Genomic DNA, 22,853 nt, shown 5'->3' with positions numbered 1-22,853 from the left:
ACTGATTTAAAACCAAAAAAAAAGAATGAGAACACAGCTACAGTACGTACGGTATGCATAAAATGTGTCTAAATGAAATTATGTTTGCCGATTTAAAGCCTGCAAATGTCAACCAGAACCTTCCTTGCTATTTTTGGAAATCCAAATATTGAGAATTGAGACACTGCAATCAAACTTTATTTTAAAATTTCAAAATGTATTGAATACTTTTGTTGCCATGGCTCCATTATAAAAAAAACAGGATGTACAAAACATACATATCCAATACAAAAGCTGAATATAATTTAAAAAACCTGAAGATTTAAATAAAAAAATGCATTACCAATGCTTTCTAAAGGTAAAAAAAAAATAAAGCCTCACAATAAGACTGAATTCTGGCTATTTAAGAGTCAATGCAATTTTAAAAATAAAGATTTTTTACACACTTCAAATTAATTTTATTAGGATTAAGATTTGTTCAAAGTTCAATCCTTCAGTTCAATCTTGGAAAGTGTTTGTGAATTTGTGCCAGTTCACTCCACCACCTTTATGGACTGAATGTTAGAAGAGGAGTGATGAGCTCTCCCAGCGTGTGTTGAGCCTTTCCCAGCTGTTGCAGGCGCAGAGCTGTGATTTGTCGATCGGGGATACTTTGCAGCTGTTGCCTGCCCAATGGTGAGCTAGATCAACGATAAATGCAAAATACACATTAAATGATCACATTCTTAAAGTCAAACAGACATATAGAAGCATGGTGACAAATTGGGAAAGGGCAGCGATACATAAGAATGAGGATTAACAATGGAGACTGACAGTACTACCAACACGTAAAAGGTTAAAAGGCAAGTCTGTTTTCTCCTCGTTGATTCCCCCACTGTTGTTTATTAAGTGTATTCTTTTTTTGGGGGGGGTTCTAATTATTAAATGACAAGAAAAAACAAAGACACACAAATACATAAAAATAGAGGAAAAAAGTCATCCACTGACAGAAAAAGTACCTATTTTTTGAATACTTATTAAATATCTTTAGGAGGCTTATAAATGAAGCCAAGCTAAAAAAATAAAATAAAAGCATCAAAGATTCTTCACTTTTTACCACATAAGCACAGATAATCATATATAGATAATTCTCTCTTGTTTAAAATAACATTACTCCTTTAACAGAAATAACAGTTTTACTCAGTCCCACTTGATTGCTGTCAGGACCTGGGACAGGACAGTGTGTTTCTGAAACATAACGTAGAATGCTTTCTACCAGCGTCTACCAGCCTCAAATCCAAGGAAAGAACAAAGTTGCTTACGAGGCAGTGCCGGATTTCCTTTGCCACCTTGCTATGCAATGATGTTCCGGAATCCAGTACTGAAAATACTTTTTTATTAAGTGTATTCTATACCGAGAGGCAACATATTGGAATGAGTACTGTATTTAATAATTTTCTGCATGTAATTATTTCAAGTTCATGTTTTCCAGAACTAGGAACATTCAAAAACTTTTTGAATTAACATTCAAAAAACCCTAACATGCAAGTGACTGTTGATAGAAGTCAACCAGTTTCAAATTTTGCAACCAATGTAATTACACCAACCAGTGTACCCGAGACTAAATGGTCAAAAGCAAAGTTGCTTGTTCTTCCTGAGTAACTGGCCACCTAGCTCAACACAATCGCTTTGCTATTATAAGCAATTTAATTTACAGTGCTCTACCCCAAAACATTGAGTCATTGAGATACAGGTTACGCTTAACTTGAATGACACTAAAAAAGCTGTCATAACACCTTCATAAATGCTACACAACATGACATAACATGTACAATCCCTTGCAAAGATTTTTGAAGATTTTTTAATTACATTATATGCATACTATTATTTGTAACGGTTCATTTGGTTATTTGTAATGGTTCTCTGAAAGCTGAGGAGCTTTCAGAAAAGTAATGAGAAAATAATGGAAAACACCATTAAGGAGATGTGACCTGAAAATTAATATAACTGTGGTCCTTATTCATAATTTTGCTATATGATTTAATGCTGGTCGTTTTTATTGTGCTGTCTAGAGTTTATGAGGTAGTTCTTTTTTGTCTCATTCAAATAAAGTGTTATGAAATTTGTGCTGAACCAGGACGATGGCTGTACGGGTGCTGTATCAGTGTATCCATTAATAAAAGGCCCTCAAAACACAGGGAACTGTTAAATTTTCTGGATGAAGTAAAAAAAACAGCACACTCAATGCAGTACACCAAGGATAAGCCTCGATTTGGCTAACATGTTCTAGTAACACCTAGAATAGCAAATTTTGGAGGTGTGAAAAATGTATGCATGGGAAGGTCTTAATTATTAAACGATTGATAATCGTTTTATATTTCATAAGGCTAAATATTATTAAAATAATATGTCAGTTTTTTCACATCCCATAGTAATGGAAAAATGGTTAACTGTGCCTTAAGAAAATCACATTTCGCTTTAAAGACACTGGTCTTTAATTCTAATGACTTAAATAAATACTGTAGCACATTCAAATGCAAAATGGATACTTTCCATATATAACACATATAAATATTTATGAAATCATGTTTAGATTTTATATTTCTAAAATAATGTTTACAAACGAGTTGAATTAAATGTTTTAAGAAGATTTAAACTAGCCCACCTGTGTTACTGGATGATGTCGTTCCACCACAACTGAACTCATGGGTGGTGCCACCCCCATGACACTCAAATTTCCAGTCACTCTGCTGCTCTTAGGACCCAGGTCTGTCCGGCCAGTGATGCGGGCTGTGATTGTCTTGCTGGCTTTTTGCTGGGATGAAGTCACAACACGAGTAGTAGGCTAAGGAGATGAAAGTTTAAAAAAAAAAGAGAAAAGCACAGAAATCAATATTAAATTAAGTTTTATAGTAATACAATACCATTACCATCTTACTATTTTACAGCTACTGAAATAAAAATGAAATGACTGAATCTGGGGAAATAGACAGGTTATCACCATTTTAATATAACATTAGTTTTAGTTCTGCTGCTGAACCGAGATTGACTTTTAAAAAAAAAATTGCACTGCACTGAAAAAGTTACCAAATAACAGCCACCACTTTAGTAGACTATAGATAATTGATAAAAAGATAAAAGATGAGAAATCTTAGCTTTGATAAAAGCTAAGGAGTTTTATATAAAACAATTAATTTGTGGTTGCAGATCTAAACTGCTTTCGTTAAACTGACCTGCAGCTAGAAAGCCATCACATTTCTATGGTTTCTCATTTATTTAAAGAAATCAATAATACTATTACCAATCTGTGGGCTGATACAGGGCCGAATGTTGGAGCTGCACTATTGACAACGGTGGCTGAGGAAATGCAATCTGCTGTCCTTGATGCAGCACTACTAGGTCCAAAATGAGAAATGAACTAGAAGAAAACACATACACAGGGAATAACGGTAATCAATCTATTCAATGTCAACAAAGTTTTATTAAAGATGGCCACATTATTTGTGGAATAAAATTAACTTAAATGTGATGCTGATACAGTGACCTCTTGTGGCATTGTTTTTAAGATATCTTGGCCAGGCGAGAACCACGAACAGCATTTCCAAGAATATCTCACACAAAAATAAATCAAATAAAGAGGCAGCAGGGGATTTAAATCTCCCAAGAACAAACAAGCCCCTTATCCTTTTTTTTATTTCTGTGGTACAATTTAAAGTACCAAAGATGACAGTTTCCAGGAGCCAAAATACAACAATTTCATGAGGAAATGCACCATGTGGTCTGATAGATTTTTACTTATAATGTACTGTATAATGTGTATAATGTGTATAATGTGTATAATGTGTATAATGTGTATAAGATTTCGTTTACTCTACGTCGTCATTGCATTTCAACACATAAGCCAGTGCTGGCTATTTCTTTGTCAAATTGTTGTACAAATATGTTTTTATATTTGCATTCTCATAAAAATGTGTACTATTTGCAACACAAAAAACTTGGATTGGATTACCAATTCACACTAATTAAAAGTTTAAAGTGTACTAGCCTCTTCCTTGGAAAATAAACAATTCATAGTAAGTATTTCTTCTAATTGATACCTTTAAAAAACACTTTATAGTGGTGTTTCTCTATTTCCAGTACTTGAGGAAAGGTAATTGAAGATACCAAGATACAGTTTTCCAAGGGATTCTGAAAACTTGAAGAGAAAAGGAGAAAAATACGTTTTGGTACAAGAATATTATTCCTCTGGAATTAAATACGTGAGAAAAGACTGAAAGACCAGATGTTCCTGGACGGTGAGGTGATCAGCGCTCTTGGAGTTACTTTACCCCAGTGATCGTACCATCTGCTCTGCATCGCTGGAGCTGGCCGGGGGGCCGGGGGGCTCAAGGTGCACTGGGCTGAAGCGGGCTGAGGGGGCTGGCTGGGGCGGGAAGGGAGCCGAGGAGCTGGAGCCAGGCTCTTCCCGTGAGGGCGGGCGGTCTGCACACACAGACATGAAAAGGAAAACCAAGCTGCTATAAACATTATGAGCATCCAAGAGGTCAAAACGGCTCCCGAAACCTTAGTATTCATCTGAAAGAAATGTGAACTCAGGGAAGGAAATCAGATTTCCCTAAGGCCTGTGTTTGCCATACATCAGTTGCAAGATTCACTACAGACAGCAAAGGTACTCTCCCTTAACTTCAACTTCAGTCTTTTTAATGAAGAAATGGAAAAATATGCAGGTAGTTTAGGGTACTATTTTACGCCGGATAATGATCCTGTAGTAGATTTAGTAGCCAGACAAAACGATGTTGAGGCGAGTTAACTTTAACAGCGAAAGCTATCAGAAAGCTGTACTGAATAAACAGAAGTAAAAAAAAAAAAGACTGTTTTTCCATACGAAGTAGATTGGATAAAATGACAGCATTTTAAATGCTTCAACAGGAACATGGTATGATGCACTTCAGAGTGATGTTGATTTGCCAATTACGTCAAAATATAACGTTTCCTGACATTAAGAGAAGTGCATTATTATATTAATGTCTATGGATTTCAAAGATATTCCAGTGATGTTTAAACAACAGGAATACATCAAAATAATATCTGATCAGTGGCACAAGAAGTTTAGAAATTCAAGAATGAATCAGAATTTACAAAAGACCAAAAACAATACTAACAGATGCAGTTCAGGTGGGTAGCTGCGTCAGCATTCATCTGTTTCTGTGTTTGGTCAAAAGAGTATTATACAAATAAATAAAAGGGAGTTAAAAACAGGTTTACCTAAAAAAAGATTACACATTAGGATGTTTTTTAGGATCAAAAAGAAGTTAATTCAATCCCGAAAATGAAACAGAAAGATGAAAAGATGTTTTAGCTGTTAATAGCATTCTTCCAGTGTGTGGGGGAATGCGAAAAATTGCAACAATATGAGGATAATACAAACACACAAAAGATTGTAAACATGCTAAGGAGGGCAGAATATAATATTTTTATCATCATGGAGGAAGTGAAATTTCTGTAATGTTGTAATAATTTTGCAACTCCTTCCTGTTACACTCCCCTGTAAACTAAGTGGACCAGTCTGGAGTTTTCCTGCTGCCACAGGGGTGGGCTGTGGGTATTACAGTTGAAGCAACATACAGTAGTATTCAGTAGCACTGGAACGGTAATGAAAAATTAAAGAAACATAATTTTTAAAGAAAATATGTTCCAAGCTAATTTGTTTCTGAATTTCATGAAGGTTTTAAGTGACCTTCTGGGCAGGTAAGAGCTTTTTAGTGTCCAGCAGAAGCAGCAACAAAATTAATTCGATTCTTCTATAACAATGTCTTACACTATGGTGATCTCAGAACATAGTAAAGAAAAATCAAGTTGGAAGTGCATTTTAGAATATGGCACAAATAATTTTGTTTTAGGTCAAGGACATTTCAAATTTACTAACCAGACTCAAGCCTGCTCTCTCTTCCATGAAACATGCTCATTGCCTCCATATTCAAGGCACACACCCCACGCATAAATGCCTTTTTCATGGAATCTTCATATCGGTCCCTTTCCGAATGCAGCCTTTGGATCTCCCCTCTTGCATTGCTTAGTTCTTCAGACAGCTGAAATTGAAAATTTTCAATTAAAATTAACATTCATTTCTATAATACTGCGTATTTTCATTGCATTAGCTAGGGTTTTACTTGGTCCAGTAATGGTTTTCACAGGTCATATCATCTTGTATTAGGAAGTGCTTCCAGTACTTAATGCTTTACTGCCTTTTGTGTATGGGTCTTAAATTTCTAATTTCATGTCATACATATTGCTTAAAAAGAAGTTTAGTTGCAATAAATAATGCAACAAAATACAATTACTCCCCATTGTAATTCCTAAATTTCAGTAATGCTTGAATCCTAAAAAAACCCACCATATTTCTAAAATTCTACACAACATGATAAAACAACTTGCACAAGAACTATCAAAATATAACAAAAATACCAGGATCACTGTAAATGAGCTGCATCTGCAGAAGGTCTGCTCTCAAGTCTTCCATCATTTGTTTATTTCTTTCTACCTGGAGTTTTTTTATACGTTTTCAGCCAAAGACAAGAACTTTCAGATAGATACTTTATTGATCCCGTGAGGATCAATAAAGACATAAAAAATTATGTCTCATTATGAACCATTACAAATAACTGTGTGCCTATAATATCATGTGACTTGCACAAACAGTTTCTAAAGATTTATACTGTGTTGTGCAGGTATCTTCCTACTTCATTGCCACACGCTTTGCAAACATTACCAGTTAGCAAAATCACGTGCCCAATGGCCCATTGTGCTTTAGGACACTACCAAATCTCAGCCACTCTTTTTCTTTTGAATGTTGCTAGAAATACTGCATCTTGATGCCTGCCTTCTTGGTAAGAAGACACAGATGAGCCTCTGCCATTCAAACTACAGCTGGCAAGCAGGCATCAGAAACTCAACCTTAGGAGCAGTCCTTACTGAAGTCCTTTGATTTCTAAACACTCCTTTCTCATGCTTGAAGTTGATCAACTATTGATCCAACTCTATCCATCAATTGTCCTTATCATACATTGTCTGTTCCATGTGTTCCTCTCTTATTCTCTGAGCATTCAAGACAAAACAGAGTTGTGTTCATTTCTTCTAACCCAGACCCAGTGTGGTTGTCCTCAGACTAGTGAAAACCAAAACTCCAACTTCCTGTGTTTCTGTAGTACTTTCCACTTGATCTCCGTTATCTGATTCTCTCTCTACATTCCTAGCTTCCTAGTTTCTCTCACACAGCCCTGCATGTCATCATCTAAGAGAGGTTTCAGCCGAGTCTTTTTAAAAGAATTAACCACCCCAAAGTCATTAAAATGTGTAGTTTAATTTACTTTAATCTAATTTAAGCAACTTAACACAAAAAATACAAACCTGACTATTTTGTGTATATGATAACCACCTATAATAGTTTCACATTTAACAGATATGACAACCTAGTCTTCAAATCTCAGAGGCTAGTAATCTACATTTTAATTATTTTTAAGCATTTAGTTTTACTTTTCCCAAAGATTTCACATCTCACCAGAAATTCCCAGATTCATCACTAGGTGTCAATAATGCTAACAAACATTTAATCAGTAATAAAGCAAACAATATATAAATCTTTAAATGCCCAGTGATGAAAAGACATCATAGGTGTATGTGCATAATGGAAAGAATATGACAATAATTTTATTTTTACAAAAATATGCATTCATATGACATTTTGAAGATATGTTTATGGATGATCAAAGCACATTTGTTAGAGAAACTTTTCTAATTTATTTCTGAATGTTCTTCTTTTGGGAACAAGAATCTTCTCAGAGATAAGGAATATCTATTAATATTTATGAGAAAGGGAACAATAAGTACTTTCTTCACCCACACAAAGTGAACTGAGTAACCAGTAGGCTTCACTGAAGAGCTGGCTTCATGGTAGTTGGGCTCATGCAATGTTCTCCATTAATCATACTCACTCATTGTAACCATTTTGGCTATGGCAATTAATTTCAATGACAATTAACATTTCTAGCAACATATTTTAACCAGAATAGCTTTTTTTCTGACGGCAACACATTGTAAAATCTTGTTCTAGTCTTCCAAATTCTTCTGTCGTTATGACAAAAAAAATGTTTGTGTGATTGGTTCAGAGACTTCAGACTAACACTTCATAATAAAACGCATACAGTAGATGTACCAAGAAAAAATGCCCCAAAAAACAAATGCGTGGAATAAAGAACTGAAAATAACACATAACTGAAAGACAATAAATATGCAATAAATCACAACAAAAGTCCTTCCTGAACTACACATTTACCTCTGCCATCTTTGCCGCATAGTCACTGGATAACTGATGGCAGACCTCCTCAGCTCTTGCCTGACAGGCACGCTCCACTCTCTCTCTCCAGTTGACCTCAATGACAGAGTGCCAGGCTGCCCACACTTTCTTCTTCAGCATCAGCCTGTAATGCTGATCTGCTAGACTATTTGCATAAGCCTGAAAAATAAGACTTGGGTGAAAAACGTTCATGGATACAAATACATAAAAAAGATACAAATACATAAAAAATTGTTTTCATTCTACTTGGCATCATTCATTACAGCCACATAGCTTAAGAGTAAATTAAAAGATGATCGGTTGACTTGAGAAAAGAATTAACACACCCAGGTTTCATTATGAAGGCTCCAAATGATTGGCACACATAAAAGTTATTTGATACCTTTATGTGTCTTGCTAATGCAGCTTTGTAAATTAAACGGCAAGTTTTGTGAATGTTACCCTGTACTTCTAGAATAATGTAAAAGATGAGCTAAAGTAAATACAATCTACAGTACACCTTCTAGTGACCCATTTATCTAACATCTCTATGTTCATCTCTCTGTTCTATAAATATCCTGTTTCATTTACAGTACACATTTAAACCCAGCTTCATGAATTTTAAAAAAGGCTATGTTTCCATAAATCCAGGACTGTCAGATTAGTCATTAGATTTCAATAAAGTAATGCTCCAAAAGCATTTAATTAAATGTCTTATTTTTTGGCAGTTTTTGACAAAAACAAAACTTAACAATAAATGAATCCTATAGAAAACTGCCCAGCTACTGCATGATTTAAGTCTTACAAAAATACCTGGAATAAATATATAGTATCCTTTTGTTTTTATTTAATAACGCAAACACTTTTATGTCAATCTTTACTTAAAGTTAGCTTTTCAATATGAAAGGCACACAGAGAAAGCCATGCACTGTTGCTCCTCATCTGAGCTGAATTCCAGTCACTAAACTTTTCCAATAAAGCGACACAGCCATCACATTCATGCCCATCAGTGTTACCTCCTCCCTGGCTTCACTGTGTTGGATTCTCCAGTGAGTGAAGGTTCGCATCAGCTCAAGTTTCTCCCTCTGTCTTTCTATGCCTTGGGTCAGATTAGAGATCACCTAGAAATAAAATGAATGTATTCACTGTTCAGCATACATTTCTTCACAGTTGACAACACAATAGGCCCATCAAACAGGATTTACAAAAATAATGTTCAAAGCCAACTAATGTAATTACTTTATCACAAAAGGTAAATGAAAAAACTACTGAGATTCTCCAAGATAACCAGTTTAATGTGAAGTTTATTACCAGCAAAGGTTAACATAGAGACATCTATATTCTCTTAAACTTGACTTAAGTTTTAAAATTAAAGAATTAAAAATTGTGCTATATTTTCAAAATTGTCCACTTCTTATATGTTAGTCCAATATAGAGTAATGTAATTGGGAAATGGGTTTCAGTCACATGTACTATATGCTAATAATACATCATTTTCATCATACCTCATCCTTCCTTTGGTTTGATATCTCGTAGGTATGTAACAATTCCTTTAGATTGTCCATTTCAGTCACAAACTCAGCCATCTGGGAAGCATGTTTTTCCCTTTCCTTCTTCAGTTCCCGTCTGTGCTGTTCAATGAAGGAAACCTTCCACTTTCTCAGCTCCATCATGACATTTTCCTGACACAGAAGTACAGAATATCTTATGTATAAAATGCCCCTTTAAAGCTGAAGGTCACAGAGACTTATTAAACACCTTTCATTATACTCCAGAAGCCAGAAAGTGTCTCCCTACAGAAAAGTCCCTATAGCTCCAACATATGTAGTTTACCAATTTGATACTTAATACTGTACTGCAAAATTAAGCATTAATTGGTACATGTTTATTGTAGCTGTCATAGTGTTTATTGTGCCCTATGACCTTCATTTAGTCTATGGCTTTAATAACATGAAATTCACAAGAGTATTATTTTGGGTCTATTTCTGGTAAATCATGCAATAGTTGAACAATTACAGCTTATATGTATGTAATTAAAACATAATAAGACTTAAATGCATATGGTTAACAAAGGACACTGCTGTTTAAAGGTTTATATGTATGTTATGAGTACCAACAACTTATTTAACATTCACTTATATAATAACTGTTACTACTGCAGCTTAGTTTGTGTGACAAGAAACGAAGCGTACAATTAAGCAACTTTTAACCCACAATGACTGGAAAGTTTAACAGTGTTAATCACAACAGCTCAGGAGAAATTAGATATCAATATGGATTACAATATGGAGTGTTGTAATCCATCACATTTACCAATTAACTCTATCTGACTCACTGTCAAGCATTCTTTGTTATTACAATTTGTTCCTTTCTATAATCTTAAAATAGTTAAACCAATGCAGACAATTGCCATAAATATTTTTTCTGCAAAATGTCTTGTATACAGCAGTGTCTGTGCTAGATTGAATATTATGATATTCAATATCAATATTATGGACATAACAGTTCAAACATGAAAAACGTTATATGTTTTACAAATGCCCTCATCCAATACAGCTTACAATATTCAGGTTGAGTTTAAATACAACACAGTGGGTAGGATACAATTAATAAAATGAGAATGAGGCCACTACAAACAGGATGTAAAATGTAAGCATCACATAAACACAATGAAATTATTATATTAAAATTGTACACACAGTGAAAGGCTTACTTATTGGGACAGTGAATTGAAATTTGTTATTTTTGCTGTGTACTAATGAAATCTATATTAAAGATAATAAAAAAAATATTATTTAGTCTAAAGTACAGAATGTCACCCTTTGTTTCTGTATATTATTTTGCAAATGTTTAGCAATGTTAGAACAATGTCATTTTTTTTGTTCAATCCCCCATTTCAGATGGAACCAATCTCATATTGTTTAAAAGATGTGTTTCCCATTATATTTTTTGCTATCTGCATGTAATATTCTGCATTTGCATATGCTGTATTTAATGTAATCTGCCACATATTTGCCCATCATAGCACAGACAAAGTAAAATGCCAGCCCACAAAATCTGCTATTATACAAAAATAATTAAGATTAAATTAAGTGAATTTAGGAAAACAATTTTAGAGGTGCATATATTAAGTCCCATAAACACCTGAACATTCTCACCTTCAAGTTGTTGCCCCAGATATCCAGTATGTTTTCCATTCTATTAATGTTTTCTTCAGAAACAAATATTTCTGTGACTAGGTTGTCTGGAGTTCTTTGTAAGGACCTCTCCGAAGGTGTTTTCATATTACCGGATTCAACATCAGACTCAAAAAGAATTCTAATGGGCGCGTCTTGACCTGAAAAATCATACATGCCTGAAGTGTGACTACAGTCTCACCATTTGCAACTTCTCTCAATGGTGGGTATAAACATACATGCCAATGCCATAACATTCCTTCTAGTTTTCTTTTGCCCTTGCACAAGAAAACTATACGCTGTGCAAGCAGGTAGCTGGGTCAGCATGCGTAGGCTGCAAAGGAAGAAGTAAAGGTTTATTCCATCCTGAAAAGAGAAGAAAGGAAACACAAAAAGTATCGGCTGTGGAGTGTTCTTTGGGTGTCTCCACAGCCGATACTTTTTGTGTTTCCATTCTTCTCTTTTCAGCATGGAATAAACCTTTACTTGTTCCTTTGCTATAGGGTATGCAATATTAGTTTGCCAGTATCCTTTTCAATGCAGTGCTACAGTATGTATCAACAGCAGCGGTACGTCCTAGAAATGTTAATGTTACCTTTATTTAGCAAGTTTGATTTCAATCAGTGTATTCAAATCATTTTTAGGCCCACTAACATGTAAGAATGCTTTTATGCATAGTTATGTTTTTAATTTACCTTTAAAAAACTGTTTAGTGGACTTTTTCTCCTATACAAAACTCTAAGAAGATGAAAACGTTTTTAAGGGCAGTTGGTTCAGCAACTTAAAAAGTTTTCAAAGCAATATGGAATGTTTTAATATTTTTTGTATAAACTCTTATATGAACCAGATAAACTCCTGAAATAGTCAATTATTATAAAGTTTAGAAAAAAAGGGATAACTCCAGCATTTCTTGAACACCTGTTTCCTTGAAGAAAGTGGCTTAGAAGCAAACCTGCTAGCGGCAATCTAAGTTTACCTTCTAGCTTCTCTAACTGTGCTCCAGGCTCCATTTCTGTTGTGGGGGCTCTCTGTGCCTTTAGTTCTTTGTGCCTGCTTTCTTCATGCTCAGAAGCTGATCCTGAAGCACGTACAAGCAGCAAAGAACAAATAACACAAAATAAGATTGCACAAGATATCAATTTCTAATCTAGAAATGGTTCCACGTCAATATCAAAATTTAATTACAAAGCAAAACAGCCTCTGAAGGACAGAACATATTTTGGCCACATGCCAGGTGATCACTACTAAAGAGCTTCAAATCTCTACAGTCTTTTCACAGACCACCTCTCAAACTAATTATGTTTAATTACATAATATGATACTGACAGGTAAAAAGAACTACTGAATACTGTGTATGAAAGAAAAGAAGCTTTCAATGGTATGTTTATTACCATTTAAAGCATTAAATTGATTTTTTTTGCCTTGATACTACTAAATGGCAGACCATAAACGAATGAATTGTCACACATTTTAGTATCTTCCAAATATACTTGTTTATATTATTTAGTAAAACATGAACATTAAAAGATCACTCACAGATGAGCTAACCCATTGTTACATACAATGTTGTGACAACATGATCAAACAACATGAGTTGTGCAGTGTAACACAATCCTTCTGCAGGTAGACTCCATTTCAAGTCACAAAAGTAAATTTCATACATTTTTCTTCTTTAATTATGCCTTCTCTGTAGCAGACATTCACACCAATTAAGGATGTGCTTGGATGCCCAGTTTGCTGCTCGTTATTAAAGTTAATTGTGCAATTATAAAATATATTTTTATACCACACTCATTCAGTGTATTTAGTAACACTCACACCTGTGAATTTCAGCTGGTGTAGTTTGCCTTGCTCACACAAAAACAAATCATACTGGTTTCTTCACTGTTTGACTTAACATAAACCAGGACAGTCTTTACTGTCACAGAGAGAAGGTGAACTCATTCAGGGCTCAAGGCAAAACTGTTAAGGGAGTTACAGTACTCCACATATTCTAACACAAGGGTACGTCTTAATACCTTATTTATTGGAACACATTTATACTTCATAATATTAATGACACAAAGTAAAATGCTAACACAAATGTCCAGATAACATGAGAGACACTAAACAGCAACAAATGGTACTGGACACTATACCATTTTCTTTTTAATGCCTCTTAGTATATATTGGTTTCAGCAGCAAGATCACACATTTACAGTATTGAAGCATACTGTATAAGGAGCTGTCTTGACCAGATAAAATAAATTACACATACAGGGGAAGTATTCCAAGGAGTTATTGAGGTGTTTAATGTTAATGCCTCAATAGCCTGTGAAAATGGTACCTGCAGAATGCTGGGAAAGAACATCATCCACTAAGCTTGTGATTCTACCATCTGCTGTCAGCTGAGAGCCATGCTGAGACTGCCTGAGGGCACTGGGCTCAAACTTGGGAGTTACAACAGCATAGCGAAGCAGCTCTTCATATTCATCCTGTCAGACAGTCAGATACAGAATAATGCAGCAAAATCACTCCCGATAACAAAGAAGCACCATTTTATTCAGTAAACTATCCACACTCCAGGTGGTGCTTTGCAGAGTTGCTTTTAGTAAAGATTTGTGATATTGCTTATCATTAAAACCACTGTTACTATACATTTTATACAACATAGATACTTTAATATGCCACCAAACACTACATTTAATCATGTTAACCAAAGTAAACTTACTTACCTGCAATTCTGAAGAGACTGAACTTCCGCGATCTGAATCTTTAGGTAGAACTGGACTGTTTGGCTCAGCTTCATCAGAAGACATCTGCTGAAAAAAATCTCTGATAAAGAGCAGATTCTGTATATAGATGTTTCTCAGTCTAATGCATTTACAGTGAGTTGCTTTAAGAATCATTATGAACATGTGATCATAAATCACAGTATACTTTGATCTTAAAATATTAAACTGCACTGTAAGAAAAAAATTAGGAAGTGAATAACAGAATGCAAAAAAAAAAGCTTTTCCTGCTTAATACTCTTTAACTACTGTATGATGGTAAGACATCAAATATCACTGCAGACGAGGGATGAAAGAAGCAATTTTAATGGAGATTTCCTGGACACTTTAAGTTTAATATCTTACTATCTTATTTTCTGTAAACCAAACACACAACTTCAAAATTCAAAAATTAAGAAATTAAGAATCCTAATGCGCCGGGCATCCAATAAAGACCGTTAACCATAAGGCCAAAACATGCATTTAAGTTGCACCTTTCATTCTGAAATAAGAAACTAAAGCGTTATTTCTCCTCCTGGTAAAATACAGTAAATTATTTCCATTTATTGTATCTTCCGATCTTGTATTTCTGATAACTACATTCTGTTTGAAACCCATCTGATAGTTCTGTGACTGAAAAAGCCACAATAAATCATAACAATATTCGTTAAATCTGGTACATAAATTGCATTTAAAAGGAGGTCCTAACTCCCCAAATGTCAAAAAGCTATCCTTAGAAGTTCTTGCGATGCAACAACAAATATTTCTCCAAAATAAAAAAAATCCAGCTCACAATACAAGATATTTTTGTCTGCCAGCGATTAATGTACTTTAGTCACGAAACTAGAGCAAAAAGGAGAAATTTTGGAGCACGATGCTATCTCAGCAGATAAAACTTAATGACATAGCTTAATTAATCAGAAAGTTCTCTAACCAAATCAACCTTTTAAAGGTTTCGACGTTTAGATGCCCTTATTATAATTACCTTAAACTCTTGTAGTATGTAACTATGTGTGACAGCTTATCTGTTTCCACTTTAAAACTTTTCGCTTATTTTCCTGACAGTTTCAAACTGACAAACACATTAATAATATAAAATCCGATTGGCTACTTCAGCCTGTAGTTAGAATAGACGGAGTTTTCTGATTGGATACAGATCGACCATGGTATCCGTGGCAACTCCATGGCAGGAAGAGACGCCAAAGCTCCTCCCTTTGAGCCGCAGTATTGCGGTTGTCTTCGAGCCTGTAGCCAGATAGGAGCTGGTGCTGCTGTAGTCGTTGGCTGTGTAACATTAATGTAGAGGAAATAATAATAAAACTCGAAATAAACGGAAAAGACCAAGGAGTATTGACGAATACACAACAGTTATAAAGTTATTGTGCATCAAGTAAGAGCTATGATTTCAATAAACGAGAATAAAAATAATTTTGGAAAAATATCTAAATATAATGGTAAAAGTATTATAATTAATAAATTAAAACAATTTTGGATTGTGAATGCAAGACTGTCTTCATAACAAGTCTATGTTTCTGTGTCCTTATAAATGCTTATACTGTATTCCAGCCTTGCAGTTCTGGACCTGCAGTGCTATCCTTGTGTAGTTTGTATGTTCTCCCAGTGTTCACATGGGTTTTATCCCAGTGTTTCGGTTTCCTCTTACAGTCCAAAGAAATGCTGGCAGGATAATTGGCTTATGGGAAAACTGGTCCTGGAGTAAGTGTATCCATGCTTGTGTCTGTGTCTGCCCTGCAATGGACTGCCATCCCTTAAGGGGTGTATCCTGCCTTGCGTGTGTTGCCTCCTAGGATAGGTTGCAGCTCTCCTGTGACCCTGTGTTGGATAAAGTGGTCTGAAAATGGAAACGATGAATGGAAAAAATACACATTGCTTAATATCAGCAATGATAGGTGGTTACTGCTATAGGCTACTCCGAAAGAGTTAATACACTAGCATCGATTTATTACTCTTCAGGCAATAGGTACAGGAGGAGTCCCAAAGGTTAGGACCTCAGTTATTTGGTTAATGGAATTACCCACAATTGACGTAAACTCACAGTGACAGGGCCAGGTTGCAGAATTCAGAAGACAGAGTTTGATGCTGTCAAGCTGCAGCCAGGAAGACTAGTCCTTGAAAACAAAGCCCAGACTTAAAGAGCAGGGGGCATTTTTAAAGGTCTTTGCTCTGTGAGTGCACAAAACCCTGACCCAAAATGATAATCAGCATGATATACTTCAGCTGTATTTCAGTACTGAAATATGGCATGACTGCACAAAGCACAACATTTATTATGTAAAAAGGAATACTTATATTGCCCTTTGAAATGTTCTGTTCCATCAAGATTTCAGAGTCACACAGAGGCTTTCTGAGACTCACAGCATTCCTCCTCAGACATCAGAGAATTCAGCTTTCCTGAAAAAAAAGTCCAGGCCTCCTAATACAGGAGAAATCAACACTTTTTTTAAAATATATGTTTTTGAAAATAGGTTACTGCATTAAAATGGGGTATTATATTGCCAAAGACATCATAATTCCTTGATGAATATTACCTTTAATTGCAAAGGAAATAAAAAATATCTGCGAGCTGTTGCTATGGAAATGTTTCCATTTTTCTTCACCACCTCATTTTATTCAAATCGAAGCAGCAAAGGATAGAATAAGATGCAGGTAACAAATTTTAGCACAAAATTGTATTTTTAAAAGTTTTTGTTTAGATACCCAAATTAGAACTGTGTTCAAGTATGGTAGAAGCAGTGTTAATCATGATTTTAATAGTAAAGTAAAAGGGTTAGAGATGTCTTGTGAGGGAGGGGGTATTAATTAAGTCTGTGTGTAGCTCTACTTATTTTATTATTGCATTCTCCTTCTCTCGGATTGATTCAAGTAAAGCCAAACATTTTGAAATAATAATAATAATAAATCGTTAAGTCTTTTGGGGTGAAACTGCTGTGTGTCCTGGGACAGTAGAAACTGTGGGATGCCAGACTAAAGTTATTAGGTTATAGAATTAAAATACAATGAAGCAGTCACAGGAGCTCTAGACTCTTTTATACTCAGTCATTACTCAGACTCCTTGACATGCTTTGCTAATGTTAAACATAAGAAGGAAGATATAATGTCCGAGCACAAAAAAGTTCTACATGACAAGTAAAACTTTTACAAAACAATTTTTAGTGGAAGAAAGGATAGACTTCTATCCAAGGTATAGTGTTGAGTCACCACTGTGTGGTGACCACCACTAAACTAGTCGTGGAGCTCAAGGCTAGAGACTGCCAATGTCTCCATCTGGATGATATCTCTCCAATTAGGGCTGGTGCCAGATGAACTTCTTGGGGTGTCACTTTTTATTGTCCAGTTATTAACTGTTAACTTTAAACAAGAGGAATCCCTATTAACTCTAAAGGACCATACTTAAATTAACTTTGGGCAAAAAAACAATCTATCATTATTTGGGTTTGCCTCAAGTAAACATTCACTAAGATCTAAAAAAAATGTGGAGTGGACAAATCTTTTTTCCATCATGTTGCCTGATATTGTCAAATCAAATGTTGTCAAATGTTTAGAAGCTAAGTAGAGAGGGAGATGATCAGTACTAGTTTGGAGATCTTCATAAATAAATAAATCAAGCTGCTGCTGCAACCAGTGTTTGTCTACCATTAGGTGTCACTTTTCACTGTGAGCTAGAATCTCCAATAGATAATATGTTGATTGAGGAATAAGGCTGTTAACCTTGGTGTCTTAGCTAAATCCCACTTTTGGCTTGCTCAGAGTTGCATACCTAAATTTCCCCCTTAATCAACAGGATAAGTTATCTTACTTTTCCTCCTGATTTGTTATGTAGTGGGGCTGCTGACACAATGTAAGAACATGATGACACAAATCTTGGAAAGTTTTGCTATTGATTACATGGTCTATTCAAGTCAGGTAAACCTGTGTAAATGATCAATACCTGTAGTATTCTCTATTACATTCACAAAAGCATGGGAATGACCTGGCCTAGGCTGGTGGAGACATTGCGCACATTTTCCACATCTATATGATAAGATCTTATAACAATGTACTCCGTTATTTAGTTAACATTGCACAGGCAATAATCCATCCATCTTCTAACTGCTTCATCCAATACAGGAGAGCTGTAGCCTATCCCAGCAAGTAAAAGGTGCAAAGCAAGGAACACCCTGGACAGGACACCAGCCCATTGCAGGGCATATACATATGTAGTTCAGGTGGGTAGCTGTGTCAGCATGTGTAGGCTGCAAAGGAACAAGTAATAGGTTTATTCCATGGTGAAAAAAAGAAGAAAGAGAACACAATGTTTCGGCCGTGGAGCCTTCTTCAGGTGTGAACATATGTAGCGGAACTAGTGTGGTGACGTCAGTGCCCTCACTGCGCGTAGCAGGGTCCTCAGCTGCCTGGGCTGAGGGAGGTCTCCTTTAGCTCACGCGGTTGGTGCCCTGTTGCGTTACCCCGGAGACCCGGGTTCGTGCCCCAGGTGTGGGGGACGGAAGGGGTGGCGGAGGGCACGACCCCGCGTGGAACCGTGACTGTCACACATACAAACACACAACTCACACCAAATTTCCCAAAAGCCAATAAACCAAATGAACATAGAGAGAACATACAGTACAAACAACGCACATTGCTATGAGGCAGCAATGCTAACCACTGTGACACCATACCAGCCACAGGAAATAATCTGGGGTGAAAACATATGGTTATATTTCTAAGGTTTTTGTGCCCATCGCCTTCATTGTTTACCCTAGTTTAAGCCTTGTTAGTACTGGAAATGCAAAAAGCTGATTGCAAAGTCACACTTATGGATGTTGGTTCTGACAGAGCAGTATTGTGCAGATTGTTGTGAGTCAAGTATTGATGAGTAATGAGTATGCCTTCCACTTCAAAAGACAAAGCGATCTGACAGTTCTTCCAGAGTCAGCATACTGTTGTGACATATTGAATAGGTTTTGTGTAGATTATACTATTTTCCCCCTCTGCCTTAACTTTATTTTAGTGTGGAAACATTTATCTTTATGCCATTGTTTCGTGTAATGAATACTGTAAACCACAAATAAATCCTGTGATTTTTTCTTGAAAAGCAATATTGTATATGCAGGAATATCATCTCAGATATTGCAATGCCTTAGAAAACATAATGTCAGTGATAATGTTCTACCTCAATTTCTATGTACTAGAATTAAAAAGGTATTGTTCTGAAATACATCAACATAATAAGAATCAAGTCAATTTTGCAGAGAGGAGTCAATTAATCACTGAATCAATGTCTACTTTACACATCTTGGTTTTAAGAGGGTAGCAGCTTCTCATCTTATATCAACACTTTGTGCTGCCATGTCATACACTACAGAGAACTACAGAGAACAGAAAAAAGAGAGCTAAAAATTTTTATACAAAATATGATTAAATAATGAATTATTAGTTAATTAAATAATTAACAGTTCTTCTATATGACTTACTGTATAATGAAGCTAACTGAGGCATTAACCTTGTCTATGGTCATAAAAAAGTGAGAAAACATAGACATATGACAAGTAACAAGTGATACAGGACATTGATAAATTATTTATCAAAAAGTTAATTCATACTGTGGCATTTAAACAAAGCTTAGAAACTAACTGCAGCCTACAAATGCTCATATAACTATTAATTATTTTTTTCCCCTGGATCCTCAATTCTTGGTGCTAACCCTTAAGAACTACACACTTAATTCTCAAATTAATCTGTGAAAGTGATATTACAAACCTTAACTTGTATCAAATAATCAAACAATTCCAACAACTTATGGATTACATTGTGCATTTATATTTTATGTTTCAAACCAGTACGTTATGCACCATGCTCAATAGCCCAGTTAGTGGATTAATGGATGGTTAATGTCATCACAAGCCTCTCAATGTAGATTTGTATTTTTAGAAAGGCATACTCTACTCTAAACCATTTTAGAATCCTTCAGCACCAAAGAGAATGTTTTGTTGATTCATCTTAATATTGTTAAACAAGCCCATGTGAAAACATCAAATAGGTTTATTCTTGGATGTAAACAAACTTGTACAATAGCTGAGCATCATTCTCAGGTTCTGTTATTTTACAACAGCTGTTGTAAAGTTTGTCATTCAGTCTAAAGGAAATCGACCTTTTGCAATAAATTAGAGATGTTGGAAATGTTATGTTACATGATCCTGGAATTCTTGTGTTACAGCTTTAAAGACATTCTTTAAGTAATGGGACAAATGCTTCTGGCTGCTTTTTGGTCCATGTAAATAAATCAATAATTTTGATTGCAGAGAGCCAGTATAAACAAACATTGTAGGCTTCATCACGGCGTGATCGGAACGACTGGCCTCATTACTCTGGTTTTATTCCCTCTCCCTGTTCTAGATTCCGCTCAGGTTTTTAAACTTGTTTGTCTTGTCTTGGATGGATCCCTCGGTTCCTGGACTCTGGACTGCGCACCGGATTTCTCCCTTGGACTGCCTGGATCAGTTTGCCTTTGCCACGCCCTCCGAGCACTGGATTACCGCCGGAACACCCCCCTGTCTGTCAACCTGTCCTGATCCTCTATGTCTCTTCCCTGTTGTCCTTCTCTGCTTACTTCTAGATTTAACCGTCTGCATGATATGCTTCACGGGAGCATGGACCAGCTCCTGTTACAGCAAGCTGCTACTGTATCTTAAAAAATATGTCTGCTGCAAGCCCAAATCAAAGGTCTAGATCATTTGCATTATATCTTAGTGGGGCACTGTGCTCATCTCATTTAACTCAGAAAATCTGACCTGCGCTGAAAGAACCACATGTTTTCATTCTTGAACAGAAAAGACTGCAGGGTTTTCAAGGGGACCTGCAGTCCCAATCTCTGATGGCTAAACCTAGGAAACAAAATAAATTCATTGCTGGTATAGAAAAATTTGACAATTTTCAAAATAAGCACAAAGTTGGCAAACCACCGGTCTCGGCGAGAGCGAGAGTTCCCACAAACTGTGACGTGGTGCGGCCCTTCCTGCTCACGAGTCACATAGTACGAGTGAATAAGTAACGGTTGTGCAGCAGACATTTCAATGCACAAATGTTTCAACCTGATCTGCATCTAGAGTTAACAAGTAAGTAATATTTGGGAGCAAAACTGTTTCAGAGTTGAGAGCAATATTTATTTTGGATTAAAAGAGATGTATTCATAAGCCTGCTTGTTTGCAATGTACTGCAATAGGGTCACTTCATGTCACCTTGTCATGCCTTGTTCTGAATCGCAGAATATGGGGCTGGCGCATAAGTGGAAATTTCAATTATTTTATGATGTAAATTGGAGGTTTTAGAAGTTACTTTGTACATTTTACTTTTATTGTGTTTGAAATGCACTTATCAATGCTGATTCTTTCTAACCCCAAAATATAAAATAACACTGCGGTTCCCCTTTAATTATTCTTACATTCATGTAGCCCCATAGTTCACAGCTAATGTGGAAATAATGGTGATCAGTCACACAGTTTTGTTACAAAGTATGGCTTCCCTAAGCACTTTTTCAAGACTGTCTGACAAATATCATCACAAAATGACAATCAATGACAGCATTACATTTAGAATTATAATTAGAGATTAAGGAGGAAGCTATGCTACAACTTAATTTGCAATGCAAACATCCAGATGCAGTTATGCATTTGATATAATATGGCATCCCTGAATTACACACTTTAATTATATTTGAATGATATATTATTATATAGATGCTACAACAACTTTGTTAAATGTACATAGGGCAAGGCCTTAGCTTTTTTCCTTAATTATAATAATTTAAAGTAATTAGTTAAAAACTAAAACGAATAAAACAGAAATTTGACTAATGACAGCAAAATACTGAAAATTACTTGCACTGAAATTTACTGAAGTTAATTTTCCTGAGGTACACCTATGAAAGTCCTAGCTTACAAAATAGTATTGCATTAAATTGAGCCATTTTTAAAAATGAAAAAAAAGATAAAAAGGTAAAACACACTCGGCGAGAGAAAGGAGGAGTGCAGGTAGGGACAAAAGTAAAAAAGTAAAATTGACTTCTGAATAAGGTTGAAGAAAGGACATTAGTAACTGCACTGAAACAGGAATTCAACTATTAAAAACAACATGTGCATAATTTAAGAGAAAAAAGGTGCAGAAAAAAAGTTGTTCTCCCACATATTCGTTTGCTGATAGTATTTGCCCCTGAAGAAACAGTCTGGACAATCACTCAGGCTTGTATTGAGTTTCTGTCAGGTTGCCTTGGATGGCCTTCTTGAGCCTTATTTTGTCCTCTTAAATAATTGTATAGATTTAGCTTGGAACGTTAGAACTAATTGAATTGTTTTCTATTAGGTCCTTAAACATTTCAATTTAGTGTCAAATCAATAAAGCAATATAAAGGAAAAAATGTCTTAAAAAGCACAAGTTGATTAATTTCCTCTGACTTTAACATCTGAAACTTTGGCAAGAAACAACAGTTTCATGGTTGATTATAATACACAGGGTGAGAGTAAAGCAATGATCAAGCATTAAGTAGATCTATAGCTTTTCTCTGATCTAAATGCGGTGTTGTTTAGCCCTGTCCCTGGCCCTGAACGTCTTTGGGGCATGACCTCAGATGGTTCTGAAATA

General features: G+C 35.6%; 1 protein-coding gene across 4 annotated transcripts; it reads right to left on the bottom strand.

Moving 5' to 3' along the window:
• Positions 1-159: 159 nt before the first annotated feature.
• On the bottom strand, positions 160-15,325 carry poc5 (POC5 centriolar protein homolog (Chlamydomonas)). Of its 4 annotated transcripts, none has more exons than XM_088629646.1 (13): positions 15,202-15,325; positions 14,181-14,264; positions 13,793-13,940; positions 12,443-12,544; positions 11,449-11,627; positions 9,796-9,972; positions 9,307-9,411; positions 8,291-8,470; positions 5,885-6,047; positions 4,301-4,440; positions 3,260-3,376; positions 2,624-2,803; positions 160-659 (listed from the first exon to the last, which is right to left on the bottom strand). In XM_088629646.1, the coding sequence occupies exons 2-13, from the start codon at positions 14,262-14,264 to the stop codon at positions 513-515; spliced, it is 1,722 nt and encodes a 573-aa protein (XP_088485772.1). In that variant the 5' UTR covers positions 15,202-15,325; the 3' UTR covers positions 160-512. The 4 variants fall into 4 exon arrangements, with proteins under 4 accessions (XP_088485772.1, XP_088485773.1, XP_088485775.1 ...); XM_088629647.1 differs by having other exon boundaries at positions 14,181-14,267; positions 15,202-15,302; XM_088629648.1 differs by lacking the exon at positions 160-659 and having other exon boundaries at positions 2,638-2,803; positions 4,287-4,440.
• Positions 15,326-22,853: the final 7,528 nt, after the last annotated feature.

Source organism: Lepisosteus platostomus, chromosome 4 (genome assembly GCF_059453375.1).
Source record: "Lepisosteus platostomus isolate fLepPlt1 chromosome 4, fLepPlt1.hap1, whole genome shotgun sequence".
NCBI classification, from domain to species: Eukaryota; Metazoa; Chordata; class Actinopteri; order Semionotiformes; family Lepisosteidae; genus Lepisosteus; species Lepisosteus platostomus.
Note: the sequence above shows the minus strand (reverse complement) of the source record. Positions and strands in the feature narration are given on the sequence as shown.